The 16,569-nt window shown below is 38.4% G+C and overlaps 1 protein-coding gene across 2 annotated transcripts in view; it reads right to left on the bottom strand.

Annotated features, from left to right (window-relative positions):
- Nucleotides 1-4,142: 4,142 nt before the first annotated feature.
- Nucleotides 4,143-16,569, bottom strand: part of LOC132152791 (insulin-like growth factor 2 mRNA-binding protein 2) — a 73,466-nt gene continuing 61,039 nt past the window's right edge. The window contains exons 6-16 of one of the 2 annotated variants that reach the window (XM_059561689.1): nt 16,218-16,505; nt 14,908-15,042; nt 14,707-14,829; nt 13,704-13,839; nt 12,603-12,734; nt 9,398-9,466; nt 8,355-8,474; nt 7,052-7,126; nt 6,562-6,693; nt 5,420-5,533; nt 4,143-4,432 (exon numbers count right to left, since the gene is read on the bottom strand). In XM_059561689.1, the coding sequence (XP_059417672.1) occupies nt 4,337-4,432; nt 5,420-5,533; nt 6,562-6,693; nt 7,052-7,126; nt 8,355-8,474; nt 9,398-9,466; nt 12,603-12,734; nt 13,704-13,839; nt 14,707-14,829; nt 14,908-15,042; nt 16,218-16,505 (1,420 nt within the window). In that variant the 3' untranslated portion in view covers nt 4,143-4,336. The remainder of the gene's footprint in view (nt 4,433-5,419; nt 5,534-6,561; nt 6,694-7,051; nt 7,127-8,354; nt 8,475-9,397; nt 9,467-12,602; nt 12,735-13,703; nt 13,840-14,706; nt 14,830-14,907; nt 15,043-16,217; nt 16,506-16,569) is intronic. The other variant, XM_059561690.1, reaches the window with a different exon arrangement.

Raw genomic sequence — 16,569 nt, 5'->3', positions numbered from 1 at the left:
CTCGCCAAAACATGTGTACGCAGCACCTCGGTGCACTCAGTGTTCAAATTCACTCATTTTCATTCACTCATTCTGTGGACTATATTAGTTGAGTAAAGTAAGGAATTGTGAATGAGGGTGAGGGAAGTATTGTGGATACATCCTTCAGACACAAGGATTTTATAAAGAATTTTTATTGCTCAAATCCATGTTGATCAGCAGTACAGTTCACCTACATTTCAAAACAACATGGTTGTTAGCAAAAAAAAAAAGGTTCAGCTCTCAGTCCCCTAACCCCCCACTGCCCACAGTCCAGCTGAGGGGAGTCAGGGGACACGGCAGGCCGTGCAGCGAGCCCAGTCTCTGTTTCACATTGCTCAAAAGGAACAAACGTGAGAAGCTAGAGAGCTGCGTAGGAATGGATCCGCCGTGGTAAAGGCGCAAAGAAGTTTTCACAGCCTATGATTTGCATTGATTTCTAATGCATCGCTCTGATTTCCTGCTCTCATCCCGAGTTAAACATTTCTAGAACGGTGCCGTCATACTGTGAGCACCAATAGTTGTGCCTGTGGTCTATTCTAATATCAGAAAATGTACATAGAACAGCACCTACTTTGTCTCCACTCACCCTAAAAGCTTTAGGGCCCAAAGTGAACCACTATGAGATTTCATGCCAAAACTACAAACAGCTATCCTAAACTGACCTGATTCGTTCGACTTACATTAGCTATGACTTTTTGGCCTAAAGTTAATGCAAAGACCTCAATTCTTCCTAGCGTTACATTACAAGATAATCATATTGGATAGCAAGACTACTGTACAGAGACAATATAACAGTGTGATGTTAGTTAATGCATGTATCGACTAATGCTTCCATAAAGTTAATTACTGATGTAAGACTGACGCACACGTGACAAAGCTTCGAAATACAAACTCTTCAGAAAAGTTAAGAACCACTGTAGAACATTAGATAGGTGTCTATCGACAGCGTGGTGTGAGTTACAGTTACAATAACAGTTCAAAGTGATCGGCGTTATCATACTGCTACACAACCTGAACTCCATCAATGAGCAAACACCTGAGATTAAGCATCTTTCAGGGGAAATGACAGCCTCGTCTAGCTACAAACCTTCACAAGTCGAGAACCATAAGATCAGTGTTCGGCTTGAGAGAAAAATTAGTAAGACCTGATCTAGCAGAAGTCTCTAACCTTTACTAACAGAAATACCTTCGGCACCTTATATCTTTGCTACTCTTTTCCTCTAAAACTAGTGGGACAGCTTGCAGTTCAGTCCACAGACAAATCATGTGAATAACTGTGTGAAAGCAAACCAGCCATTGCAAGTACATGCACCTGGACCAAACATAATGACCCTCTACAGTCTTCCATCTTGATTTGACATAGGCCTTGTTGTTTTATCTGAGGCAACAAAAATACCTGCATTTGTGATTTTTGTAACAGTTACTCTGTGGATTACATCAGATTAAAAAAAAAACATTTATGTATATATTTTTTTCATATTAACCTGGTTTTGTTTTTTGAAAGGCCTTGATAAAAACAAAAAATTAAAACAAAACCTTAATTAAAAAATTTGGTCTGACTGTAATTCCTGAATTTAGACTCATGTTTATAAAATGTGAAGAGAAAGCTGGCTTATGCTTCAGACCACGAAGCTGCTCCTGGAGAATGCGTTGAATTAAGCCATTATACTTGATATTCATCGTCTTAATAACCATTTGTCAGTACATAGTATCCACATTCAGAACCCCTTTTGGGCAAGTAAATAAATTGTATAAATCATGAGGTTGTGATCAGTGAAGTAACGCAGAAAATTTGCATACAGTTTTGAAAGCTTTAAGATCCATTCGTTTTTGTCAGATGGACCTGAAGACTTCAGACTAGATATTTTTCTAAATCTCTTTTATTATTAATAAAAGGAAAATGTTCAAAACTTTCAGTTTACAAGGCATACAAAATGTGAGGAGAAAAAACAGGGAAATTTAAGATTGGACTGAGGTACCCTGACGCATGAGGTAGATCACATTACTGACATGCGCACCGATCACATTCAGATCAAAGTGTTGCGGTGATTCATTACTGTTCTTACTGTTAGTCTACTACCAATATTCATAGTCTACTTCCAAGAAAATAAACACTTCCCTTCAGAATAACATGGCAGTGTTCCACCAAAACTAATTTTTTTCTGTTTGTTTCTTATTAATAGCTTTCGTCACAAAATAGGAAAAAAATAGATTCATAAATATTTCTCTCTCTTTATATATATCTATATACACACATGCATACACACTAATGGAAGCTGTGCGTATTGAAATAAGCCTTGTGTCTGGAAGATGAGGCTTAGCTCTCATTGGGCGAAGGAGCTGTCAGTGATGACGTAGACCGGTGACGTTTAAGGCCACAAACTTCCATGGTCAAAAAAGAAGAAGAAAATAAAGCACAAAGGGATATCCATGCCTGCACATCCTGTTGGAACAGTTGATCCATTTCCCAAAACAACCAGAGTATCGGTAAATAGAAAAAAATACCCAATCTCGCCGACCAACCAGCCTAACTAAACATGACAGGGTGGTTCTCTTTCTAAAAGGCTGCTTATTGTACATTCACAGCTGTCATGCCATTTAGAAAGCTCCCTGACAAAGAGATTTAAAGCCAAACGCGGTCGTGTGTACCACAGGTCATAAGATGTCTCCTAATCCCACATCAACCTGATCCTCCAATCACATTTTCAGTCTCCCAACTTTTCGTTTTCTTTCAGCATAGATTAAGGCAGAATTCTTGGTGCACATTCGATTTTGCTTCTGCCCAAGCCAGTAAAGGTGCACTGTCTTTCAGACGCTGGTGCTTGCTTTATATTCTTTTCATATCCCCTAAAGCAAACAAGGGGTAATGACTCCTAATCCACATCTACCACATACCTACTCCGTCTCGTAATGACTGCCGCCACAAGAATTCTGTGGCATTGAAATGACTAAATGCAGAGGCTGCAAAAACACTGGCATAAAAATAAAAAGGGAGTGTAAGAGCTGGACAGAAATAACAACAAACTACAAATGATAAAAGCTAAAAAATTTGATATGCACAGAAAGAAATGTTTCAACGGCATCCGTTGGCACGCACAGGCTAAGTAACAAGGTTGAGTTGTTGAGCTGGATGATGTGTCCCGAAATGCAAACAGGCTAAGATATGTGTAAACGTTCTGTCATTTACATTTCCCAACTTGCTAGTCCCATCATCAAAGAGATCCACAAAACATAATTTCAACTACATGCCCAATGGCTTGTGCAAAACAAGAAGAATCGTGCTTCTGCTTCAGACATAACAGTATATTTGTTCTAGTGTAATGGTGAGAATACTGCTGATTGTTGAAATCGCAATCTGGGCATCAAATAAAATAAAATAAATCTCGGTCGCCAGCTGCTAGTGCACACCCACACTTTACCTACCCAAGAAAACAGAAACACAACTCAGTTAAAATGCATCAGTGTACACGTGTTAATGGAGCTTCTTATCTGTGTAAAAGGGTTAGTTCACCCGAGAACAAAAATTCGTCCATCTTCTACTCCTAGGTGTTTGTGACTTTCTTCTTTCAGAATAATTCTGTCAGAAGTCTTCCTGTTCCCAACTGTCAGTAAGTGAGAAAAAAAAGTGTTTATTAGGTTTGAAATCTGGATATTTATCTTACAAAAGCGCATGGCTTCGCTACAGGGGACCTTTATTCACCCACCGGAGCCGGCCAAGTGAGGGATGTTTTATTACAGATGCACGCACTTTATTTCACGTCTTCTGAACAGTTGACAACAAACACCAGCTTACCCCCACTGAAAGGCTTGGAAGAGCAAGGACAATTTTTAATATAACTTTGATTGGATTATTCTGAAAGAGGAAAGTCACATACACCTAAGATGCTTCGAGGGTGAGTAGAAGATGGACGAATTTTCACTCTCGGGTGAACTAACCCTTTAACCCTAAATTAAGCCTAAATTAAGAAGTTTATAAAGAAATTGTTACATGGGACAACCCTGATGTTTCCCGTCCTGATAACAGATGCCTTTCTCATACTCAGAGTGTGTTTGAACAATACAAGGAACGCTTGTCTTCCTTGCGCTTCCTCCCCTCTCCCCACTCCCTCCCTCCCCCCCTCCCTCCATCCCCAAGCTGGCAGTGCACTCAGAGCCCTTCTGCCTGTGGCTCCTTCATCTCCCCCAGAAAGAAGTTCTTTGGTTTTGATCCCACGGCTGCTGGTCTGCCTGGCCGGTCCCCTTCATCCGGTCTGGTCTGATTCCAGTTGGGAGGGCTACATTCACTGGCAGGTGCCCGCTGGGGCTGCCCTGATGGTCACTTGGAACTGTGTGTTACGGGGGCGCTTTGCTGGTGCTTCTGCTCCTGTTGTTTCACCTGCTGGATGATCTCCCTGATTTTCCTCTGTGCAGTCTGTGGGACCAGAGGAGAGTATGTTTATAGTGGTAAATGTTCAGTTTGAGTTTCTTTTCAGTAAGAGTGATTTTACTTATTGCATTTAGCCTTTATATGGTCAAGAAGCAACATTAAAAAAAAAATACACTAACATTCAAGAGGGCTTGGTAAAACATTATTTTTAAAAGACGTCTCTTATGCTCACCGAGGCTATTTAAACTAATAGTCTTCCATCTGAATATATTTTAAAATTTAATTCATTCATGGTGAAGCTGTATTTTCAGCATCATTACTCCAGTCTTCAGTGTCACATGATTCTTCAGAAATCATTCTAGTATGCTGATTTGCTGCTCAAAGAACATTTCTTATATTATCAATAATGAAAATAGTCAATATACTACTTAATACTTTTTTAGGAAATATAACAGCATTTACTTGAAATAGAAAGCTGTTAAAAAATATTTTAATGTCCTTGCTACATAAAAGTATTAATATATTTAAATGACCAAAACCTAGTGAAAACTGTTGTATATAATAATTATAATTGTATAATAATTAATTAATGGTGAAATAAATGTTACATTGGCCTTAAACATTTATAAACACACACATACATATATGTGTATAATATATATATAATATATATATAATAAAAATCACAGCTAATCAGAACATATCTGATGTTTAAAATACAATTAAAAGCCTTATGTCAATGAGATCTGACTGTAGCCAGGGCCGCCCAGCTCAATAGAAATAACAGAAATTAAGACCAAACGGTTAAATGCATATTTCTTCATGCAGCACTGTGTTGACTGTCATGTTTGGCTAGGACAAAACAGCATATTAGCATGAAAGAAAAACACAAATATGTGCTGCTGGTTAGGATACAAACTAGCATGATTAGGATCAATCTCTTTAATAGTTTTTTGCCCAAAACAGCAGAAAGTTTTTCATGTGAAAACAAACACTTTCCACATTTGTAGTGATGTGTGGTGTATAATTCACCTGGCTGGCAAAGAAATGCCCACTAATTTTGACAAAGACCTCGTCGTTCTCATCTGGGGTTTGGTCCCGTGGCACTATGACCTCTGCACTGGTTAGGTTCTGCAGCTCATTAACCTAAAAACAGGTTTAGAAAAACAGGCTGATGACGCCACTTCCTAACAGTACACCTAATAATAATGTCAATTGGGTCAAAATGTGCAAACGCTGTGGTTCAATCAGACTCATACAAAAACAAGTAGCACATATCCATTTGCTTATTTATACACGACCTACGTCAAGACCAAGCTGCTATGATGCCCTTAGGCAACAACAGCAACCCCTGTCTACTCTACAAATGATGCCCCTTTGGTCTGAGTCACTCTGAATAGAGCCAAATATTTCCTAGAAACAAAACGTACAGTTCATGAAACATATAATAATCCTGACTAGAACAGGTCACGTTGATTTGGATCAGCCTGTCCTCTTCAAAGCCTTAGACTAAAAACTTTTGCCATAATAAAGGTTTTCCCCTTTAAAAAAATAAAAAACCTTTCACTGGCATTTCAGTGCTTTTAGTAAATTTGCTGACCAAATTACACAGAAAAATTTGTCTGGTACATATAAAACGATTATCAAAGACAATAACAACATTTCAATAATTTGCTCTGGTGGCATGTATTAGCTCTCTCAGGAACTCTTCACACCACATTAACTTTGATTAATCAACAATGTTCCCATTCTTTAACAACGAACATTTCATTGTTTTTTGTAAAGCTATTTTAAATGTTTTATGGATTCTGACAAAAACTGTTAACTTTTGCAAACCCATTTTTGACTTAACCATTTATAATCGTGCATAGGAGAAAACATCACTATGAAGTAGGGCTGTGTGATATGGACAAAAATAACCTATGGCGATTTCTTTGATCAATTTTGCGATTTTGACACACACACAGACATGCGTTAGTCATAAATGCATCCAGTATGAAATTGAAACATATTTCCAAAAGAAAACCAATTAGAAATTGTGCATGCTCAAATCGTGATTTGATGATGATTTCGATTAACCGCACAGCCCTACTATGAAGCAGTCCTACCGTGTTGGAACATCACTGAATGTTTCTGATCGTACTTACTACTTCTGTGTTTCACCATATTCTCACCGTTTTGCCGCCTTTCCCGATGACCCTCCCCGCTGCTGAAGAGGGCATTTTTATATGTGTCTCCAGCTTCACTTCCTCTTTTGCAGAAAAGAAATTCTCTTCTTTCAGTTTCCCAAATATCCTGCCCTGGGCCTAAAACGCAGAAGCAAAGTCAATGTCCATTGTTCAGGGGTATTATAGGGTACAACAGAACTAAAGGCCATACAGAGTCAATTAAAATACTTTTCCAATTGTCATATTCTAATTAATCCTGGGATTTTAATGTTGCATTTTATTCCTTCAGTTCAGTTCAGTTCATCTTTATTCATTTCCCGAAGGCAATTTGGTTGCAGCAAACAAGCATACACATAAAACAATGTCACACACAAATACACGAAAAAAACAAAAAAAAACATTACCAAATATTTAAAAACTTTACAGCTGAGGGGACAAATTAATTTTTAAACTGATTAGTTTTACTAAGCAGAGTTTTATACCGGCTCAGTTTTACCTTAAACTGAGCTTCTGGTGGGCCAGTGATGATGACCATCCTCTGAGTGACGTCAGGACTCTCTGCAGGTGCGATCTGAACATAGATAACACCACATTTATGTACATGCACGTTGGTTTTACATATCAAGATCATACTATTTACATACCACAAATCGACATTATTTTATGACATAATCAACAACATACCACAAATGCTTTTGACAGAAAAATAATTGCTTTAAAGAACATTTTATTTCTATTGCTATATCTGAAGTGTGAACCATTCATAGAGCTCATTCTCTTGAAGTCTCATCACACAGCCACCAGAGGTCTCTGTTTCCAATTACTTCCAATGGCAGTCTCTGATCAATAGGGGTTAAACTGTTTAAATTCTCAATGCTTCTTTTTTATTTTGATTTTGTGGCCATGAATTCAGTTAAATCAGTAATTCAATAAAATATCAGATGTCATTAAGCCATATGCTGCATTAAAATACACCACACTGTAAAATTACATAAAATTCACATTTTGAGAAATGTCAGCATTTATTGAAATATATAGAACACATAAAACATCAATATGTTACTCTCTAAGTCTAACTTACTTAATCTATATTAAGAATTACTTTAATTGCTTGAAAAAGACTGTGAAGATGTGAAAAACACATTTACACTACAAAAGTTTGGGTAATTTCTTTGGAAAGAAATTCAGTTTATTCAGATGCATTAAACTGATCAAAAGCAATAATAAAGACATTATAAAATGTTACAAAAGATTTCTGTGAAATAAATGCTGTTCTCGTTAACGTTCTATTCATCAGAGAATCATACAAAATTTAAAGGACTTAAGTAAGGACTGGAGTAATTGCTGCAGAAAATTCAACTCATTCAAAATTAAATCACATAACTTTTTTATTGTTTTTTTTAAATAATATTTCACAATAATACAGTTTTTACTGTATTTTTGATCAAATAAATGCATTCTTGCATATTTTCAAAGATGCTATTAGACATGAAATGAACTGAGGTACAAACACATTCTGAACTATTGGCGGTGAACTGTCTCACCCCTTCGGATTACCCAGCAACCCACAGGACTGGCTGAATCAACAGAAAGGAGGTTACAGATGATTGGCTTACCCATACTGAGGCACTAGGCCAAATCTGAGCATGATATGGTTAGATTCAAATCAAGGATCTTAGCAATAGGACAAACAAAATTAGATGGATTATTGTGCTTGACGTAACAAAAACACAAAAGGAACCTTCATTTTACAGATTTGACATGACAGCAGTAGCATTCCAGTGGGCAGAAACTCCTACCTTAATAGACGCTCCTGCGAATCGTGCCAGTTGTTTAATATGTTGGCCCTTCTTGCCAATAATAGCACCAACAGCCTGAGTTGGAATAAAGAGGTAGACCACCTCCTGTTCTGGAGCCTGCTGTGGAGAGGGCAGAAAAAACATGCTAAATATTAAGGCTTCTTATTCAATGTGATTCTGCAAATCAGGGTTCCTCAAAGGCCTTCTAAAATCCATCTGAGCATGTCAGGTACTGTAGATTCCTCCTCTTTAAAAGTGGTTTGGTCGCTCTGTCTGTTTACTCATTTAGTTTCCCCAAACCACCTACAATCCCACTGAGATACTGCTCACTTCAGCGCAGGCTCGAGGTCAAGCCCTAAAAGTTCACACAGGTTTGTATGGAGGCAAAAACAATTCATTCAACAGTCAAACTGATGATGAGGATGCAAACCTCTTATCTGTTTCTAGAGGACCTGACCTGCCTGGCACTGAAGTGTGGACCATAGGAAACCAATGACTCATTGTTCAGACTCTCTGCATGAGCAACAGTGAAAGACTGAAGATGCCAGAGAGCTTTTTCATTTAGGAGTTTACAGCATTTCAAGTCAACACCATTAGCTTGAGGTGTTCAGCACTGCCTGACAGAAACAGAGGTTGATATTTGGTGAATAACTATTAAGTTATTTATTAAAATGACATCCGATTTCCTTATTAACAAAGGTAGTCACTCCATCTTGTGTAACTTACAGAATCTACCAACAAACTATCAATGGACAGGAAGCATCTTCTTTTTTCAAGTATTTTGGGGTGAATTTTGAGTAAATATTGTGTAAAATAGTTTTTTTTTTTTTTTTGGACGTCATATTTGCCATAATTAAACTGTGCTGCAAATGCAATACAGTATATTAGCATTATATCGGCGATTATGCTCTCTAGATATCAATATATGATATAAAATATGACATCACATAAAATTGGTTGGCTGGAACACTGTATATACACCTATCATCATCCACAACCAGAACAATTAATTTTATTGACCAGTTCCAGTTAAGAGTACTTACTGTGTGCTGGTGAGAGATGGCACTAGCAGGCGGGACACTGTACAGTCCACTCAGCTGTGATGAGTGACCCTGGAACAAATGGGATGGATCAATTTACAAACATTTTACATCGCAAGAACATGTCTTATGTTGTTTCCACACTCATTTGGAAATTCAATGTAAAAATCTATTAATGATTACAAATCTTTAGTTAGGTGCGATTGTGAATAATTACAGAAACCTGACTATGAAATTATTATTTATAAATTATTTATTTTTTTAAACAGCTCATTAGCCCTGCTTTAAAATTACACTTCCACATTTAACAAACTTTTTACAATTATTTTTTATTATTTTAAATTTATAATTTAAATTTTAAATTTAAATTGTAAATGTTATAGGTGTTGTGTGACCATAACTGTTTTTCTTATTTAAAAAAGTAAGAAAAAACAACATTAAAAAATAGATTAAAAAACCCTGCAATCTATTTAGCTACTGTTCTTTAGTAACTCAATCCAGTTACTAACGTAACCCCAGTTCCCTTTAAGAAACTCCTTTACTCTGATACGGAAGTCTAATTTGTTAACTTTCTTGGAACCGCACAAACCAATGGCACTTCAAACTACACAGTCATTGATTTGCAATGCAGCCTTATAGCACGGCAGCCTACGCAACACTCGTTCCCTTATCTCAGGGAACCAAGGATACGTTAGTAACAAGAGCATTCCCTTTCAAACGGTCGCTCCGTAGCATCGCTGAAGCTTATGGGGAGCGCATCCAATAGTGCCATGCTATAAGCAGATGCAGAACGAAGCCGCTCAGCGAGCCCAGCCCTGGAGCACCCATACTGAGGGCTCCTATAAGCAGGTCACCCACTTGCTTGACTGATGCTAAAGCCAGAAGGAGGGTGGTCTTAAGTGACAGGGGCTGCAAATCTGCCAAGTGGAGTGGCTCAAAGGGAGGACCACGTAGGGCCCTGAGGACTATAGATAAGTCCCAAGTCAGCACAGTATGAGGGCGAGGCGGATTCAATCTAGAAGCTCCCCTCAGAAACTCTTGTGGAAAGGTTAGCACATAGGACTGTCACCCGATAATGATTCCTGGTTCTGTGCTTCACACCAGTCAGAGATAACTAACCATTTAAGGGCGTAAAGACATCTTGTAGATTGAGCTCTAGCCTCTAAATTGGTATTAGTTACACTTGCAGAGTGCTACAAATGCTCCGGTCGAGGGCCCAAGCATGAAGACCCCACAGCTATGGCCAAATGCCAACTGATTCCTCCAGAGTGGGGACACCAAGAGTTCTGAGCATCTGACTTCCCTGACCCATCTCTGATGACCTGAGGAAGCAAAACATCTGGGGGGGGGGGGCATACTGCTTGCTGAGAGGATTGAGTCTTGTGGGGAACTGAAACAGCCACTGCACTGGAGACACATTGCCTACAATGACCTCTGTGCTGCTGTAAACTGCTCAGCAAATCCATCCATGGCAGGGCCAAACAGTCTCTTGAGAATGGCAAGTCTAGGAAAGCAAGTTGACCATGGCTTTGCCGATCATCTGTGCAGTGACCTCTTTGAAGGTGTCATAACTCTGTCAGATTCATCCATGGTGCGGAGAAGTTTGGCTTGGAATACTTGGGAGCACCTCCATCCTGGCCAGCTGCTGAATAGGTAGTCCTGGAGTGCTTAGATGGGTGCGCTGCATGGGCTTTCATCCCCAGGGCTGATAGAGGGCACAGATGCGCAGCTACTGCCTCTTCCAGAGGAGGGAGCTTGCTATAACCTCGTACTTCAGTGCCGTCAACGATGGTGAGAGTGGTAGAAGTAGATTAACACACAGTGAGTAGGGGGGCACACCACATCCTGGATAGTTCCTTGTGAACTACAAGGCAGACCGTTGGCAGGAGGAATTTTGATGGTGTCCCTTCCGTTGCCACTCGTCAAGGAGGCAGACGAGGGGCACTGATCCTCACGTGTGAGGCACACAGGCGAATCAAGGTGTTAGGGGGAGAGTGAAGCATGTGGGAGCTCCACCGGTGTGAGTTTACTCCAACCCCGTGTTTGAGGCAGGGGGCGTTTACTCAGAAATTTGCTCTTAAAATGAGATGGATGGTCACAGAGGAAGGCTTCTGGCTTCTTCCACTGCCGGGGGATCCTCACGGCAGCGAGCAGCAGGCTGAGCTTCTTTCTTTTTCCTCTTTTGCTTCTTGTCTGCAGACTCAGCAAGGGGATGATCTTCGTCATTGAAGGAGAAAAAGTCTGATGAAATGGCAGTCAGAGCCAACATATATAGTGGTCAGCTCCTCCCCTTTTAGTGGGCTGAAGCACCATTGGTTCAAGCAGTTACAGTACACGAACGTGAAAAAAATCAGGCTTCAGTATCAGAGACGCCACAGGGCAGGGACTCTAACGTCATCAGAGACCTATCTGGGAACTATGTTTTCAAAGGGCATTTCCATGCTGTTCATATCCAAGGTTTAATAGAAAAGCTGGCTAACCAAAAAAGCTGGCCATTTACTAGTATAAAAGTTTACTAGCTGGCTGGTAAGGATACTAACATGCTGGCAGCTCTTTGCAACAGTTTGTAAGTATAATGTGTTATAATGTATGTTAATATGTTATTCAGAGTAAATGCCAAAGTCTCCAAAATCATGAAGAGAACTTAATTTACCACAAGGAAAGGACTGCAACAATAAAAACTTTTTGTTACAATTTACAATAACTGACTACTCACATTTTACAGTACTACTGAAACCAGCTAACACTCATTCAGTAATGAGTGCCATCTCATAAACCCACACACACATTCTACCTTCATTAGTTCATCCGTGAGCCATAAGCTGTCCTGTCTGACTCATCACTAAATATGAAGGGGAATCCTGCAGCACGCTAACCAACTGGAAGGATTATACAACTCAATAATGAGTAGGTGCATGCTAAGGTGAGCACTCAGTGAGAAAGGGACAGTGTATGTACAAAGTGGCTAAATGTCAGGAGATTGCACCATTTAGATTTAAACTGAGAATTGAGATGATCAAACTGATGTGTACACTAATCTGTTACTCATAATATACAATTCATTACATTTCAAAAATGTAAAAAACATTCGCTTAAATATAAAAATGTATTATACACAACACATGGGGTATTATTAATAATAAATGTTTAAAATGCATTTTATATAATTCATAGATTACAATTCATATAAACACACACACATACTCACAAGAAAAGGGTTGTAGCTAGCTGGTACAGGTGGGATGCCTCTGGGCCCAGCAGCTGGTGGCAATACCGACAAACCAGTTGAAAATATGCCCAGTGCACTTGGAATTAACCCAGGGATAAGGTTGGTTTGTTGCTGCAAGACATCATGGATTATGAATGATTACGCAGAGCATGACCTCAAGCTATCATGTTTTTCTTGACACTATCATACAAGATTAAAAGATACTCAAAGAATTATCAGTCCAATGTATTTCTGAGCTGTATGAACCATGTGAATTGTTTGTATTAACATCTTGTAATATAGCTACTGTCACGCTAGGTGGCTCCATCAACACGGTGCATCGTTTTATGGGGCAAACACTTTTAGATAGAAGTTTTTATGCTGTTTATTCTTGACAGAGGAGATCATATGCCTGATTTTTCATGTTCTGTCTGATTCATCTGCTGCACCTCTTTCATTCAAAAGGGAATGAAGGTTACAAGGATCAACTAACAGACATTTACACATGAAACTGTCACAAAAACATTTGATCCAAGCATGAATAATTTACTATACGCCTGACTGAGGTATGACTAATGCGCGAGTATAAATGAAACCACCTAAATTTGAACTGTGTAGTTGATAGAGGCTTCTTCCACAAAATAAATGACTCACTGAAGATGAAAGGAGACGCTGGATGCGCGGTATAAACAAGAATGATGATGCTATTGTTGCAGTATTTGCTCTCAGTCTATGGCTTCACCTCCCTCAGACACAGGCAGTGATGCCATGCGTGTTAACGGGGAATGGTGTACATGTGCGTGTATGTCTGTGAACGGCTGTTGAGGATCCAGGGGACGGACTGACTCAAGGTTGTTCCATATAAACAGTCAATAACTAAATACAAGTAAACAGACAAGGCATCTAACTGCCTCGTCTTCTATAAGACGCTGACTCAAGGCTGACCACACTCGACACAGAATAAACAGTGTTTTATTTAGAGCACATAAGCATTTCTTATGAGAGTTAAATAAAAAAAAAATTCACATTCATTATAACATAAAAACGGTGGCTTAAAAGTGGAAATCACATTTTCCTTTTGTCAAAACCGCAAAGACTTACGTTAATAGTAGCAATGTCATTCTCATAGGCTTCCCTCAGCTTTCTCATGATCTCCACTTCAGCCCTACAACAATCCTCGATACTCCCCTTCACTATAATGGTTCTCTCTGGGTTATACATAGTTAAGTCCTGTAAACTGTGGAAAGAATCAAGAAAGACAAAAAGTAGGTGAGAGTGAAATCACTGGTACATGTTTAAGAAACACATTAGATCAGTGTTCCTATTGAGGGCATTTTTAATTAAGTTCATTATTAATTATTATATTGTGGATATGATGTGACCAGAATGGATTTTTTTATTATTACATCAGCATGTATGGGTCAATATCTTTTGCTATTATTGTTGTCATTATATTGTGTGTATGTTGTGATCATATTGGTGTTGACTAATATTAGAAAGTGTTTTAATGATTACATCAATCTGAATTTCAATTGAAAGATTCCATATATTTTCTATTATTATTATTTAATTTTTATATTGTGCATATGATGTGCTCATATTGGTTTTCACTAATCTTTATAAAGTTATATATAAGAATCTTAAATAATTACAGCATTGGTAAATCAGGCTGTTTTTAGAGGGACAGCTAAGCAATGACGTCAGCAGTCCTGGTTAGGACTAAATTGGGTGACTCACTTCCTAAGCTATCTGTGTGCCCAGCACACACTTATTTCTGGGAAATACATAAAACCACCTGTACTCTGATCCTCTGAACCAGATCCCACCACTTAGAAGCCCTTTACAAGATGTCACATGTTCAGGTCATGTTACAATCAATGTCTTAACTACAAAACACTGTATTTCCTATCAAAAGAGCTCTCCATGATGACCCAAGTAATCATGTATACCTCGATAGAGAAGTCGATTGAGATCATGTATGCCTCGATAGAGAAGTGTAGCTGGAGTGTAACAAAACATTACAGAAATTCACATAATAGAGAAATAATTATGAGCTTTCCTTGTCTTCAACTGCTGAACGCCATATAATGCAACAAACACTTACGAGGAGATGGTTATTTTGGTCTCTGTCTCCTCTTCAATCTTCTTCAGGTTCCTGCCCTCCTTCCCGATCAGTCTTCCAACCAGACTGTTGTGGGCCAGGATCTTCAGAGGAATATCCTCAGTTCTACAGAAGCAAGACCACAAGTTGGCAACTAGAGATGCAATTAAAGAACTCCCGTGACTTCAGAAGATTCAGACTTACACCTTCGTGTCATCAGCCTCTTTCTGCATGATGTCCATGATCATGCGGCACGCGGCAGAGCAGCCCTCAGGAGTGGAGTGGATGCTGATCGGCTTCTCCGCCGCTCCTGCGTTCTCCTTACGATGGATGTCCACCCTGTAAGGACGAAAACCTGATTAATCAGCAGAGAGCAAGGCTTCATGAAGAGTTCTTACTGTCATCAAGCAGGTTTTTAAAATCATGGTGAATTGACACTTACGGCCAAATTTGATTAATAAATGTAACATATTTCCAGGATAGTTAATGTGCAAAATATACTGATGATCTAAGCAATATTGCTCTTTTTGTGTGTGCATTTAAATATATGTAAAATATGTATTTAAATGAAGCATTTCTATGTACACTACTGTTTTAAACTTAAGTCTTTTTAAAGATTTTTTTCAGCAAGGATGTTAAACTGATCAGGGACTGTAAAGGCATTCATAATGTTCATAAATGCTGTTCTTTTTAACTTTCTATTGATTAAAGAATCCTCAAAAAAAAATTATGGTTTCCACCAAAAAATATTAAGCAGCAAAACAGATTTCAAAATTGATAATAAAAAAACTGAGCAAAATGTCTTGAGCAATATATATATATATATATATATATTAGAATGATTTCTGTAGGATTTTGTGAAATTCCGGCATAATGATGCTGAACATTCATCTTTACCATCACAGGAATAATGTAATTTTTAGATTGGAAAATATATTCAAATATATTTAAATACTAAAGTTGATATTGTTTTAATAATATTTCACAAAAGTACTGTTGTTACTGTATTTTTGATTAAATACATGCAGCCTTGGTGAGCAAGAGGCTTCTTAAAAAAAACAAAAAAAACAAACAGTAAACCATTAAAATAATAAACTAACAATTCAGTAGTATGTTTTTACGGCACTTATTAACATTTGTTAATGTTAATTAATAGAAAATGTTCATTTAAGTTCACAGTGTATTAACTAATGTGACTAACAACTTTTGATCTTATAAATGTATTATCAAAAGTTGAGGTAAACAATACTTCTGCATTTATTAATCTTAGTTACTGTTAGTTGTTAGTTCACATTAAATAAAGTGGTTGAAAATGTATTGCAAAGTGTTTCCAAAATATTGTACTGACTCCAAACTTTTGAATGGTAGTGTATATCACATTTGTAATTAATGAATATATTGTAAATGGTAAAAATAACTGCATATTAATTCCAGTGCACTGAAAGAATTCCTCAGAATCTTATCGAGCACAGATGTCTGTTGAATACACGTAAGGATCTCACTCTCTTACTCACTTAGACTGTGTCTGTTTGGTGATGTTTTTGATTGTGAGCCCCTCCTTGCCAATGATGGCTCCCACGAACTGCGTGGGCACCAGCATGCGCAGGGGGAAGTCTGGCTGTTTCTGCCGGGGCCCCAGGGAGCCTCCAGAGGTCCCGGGCTGCGAGTCCTGTTCCCATGAAGTCCTTCCACTGCGACGATTCCGGGTCGCAGGTAGTGGTGAAGCAGCATCCATATCCAAAATATAAGACACTTTAAAAGAGTAATCCTCAAACGTCTGTCCTGTTAACTTCTCTACAGCTCTGAAGACACAGAGGGGGACAATTATCAGTGGAATATGATGACAGTGTACAGATGGTGAGTTTG

The sequence above is a fragment of the Carassius carassius genome, chromosome 11 (genome assembly GCF_963082965.1).
Source record: "Carassius carassius chromosome 11, fCarCar2.1, whole genome shotgun sequence".
NCBI lineage: Eukaryota > Metazoa > Chordata > Actinopteri > Cypriniformes > Cyprinidae > Carassius > Carassius carassius.
The sequence above is the reverse complement of the archived record's forward strand: the minus strand, read 5'-3'. Positions and strand labels throughout refer to the sequence as shown.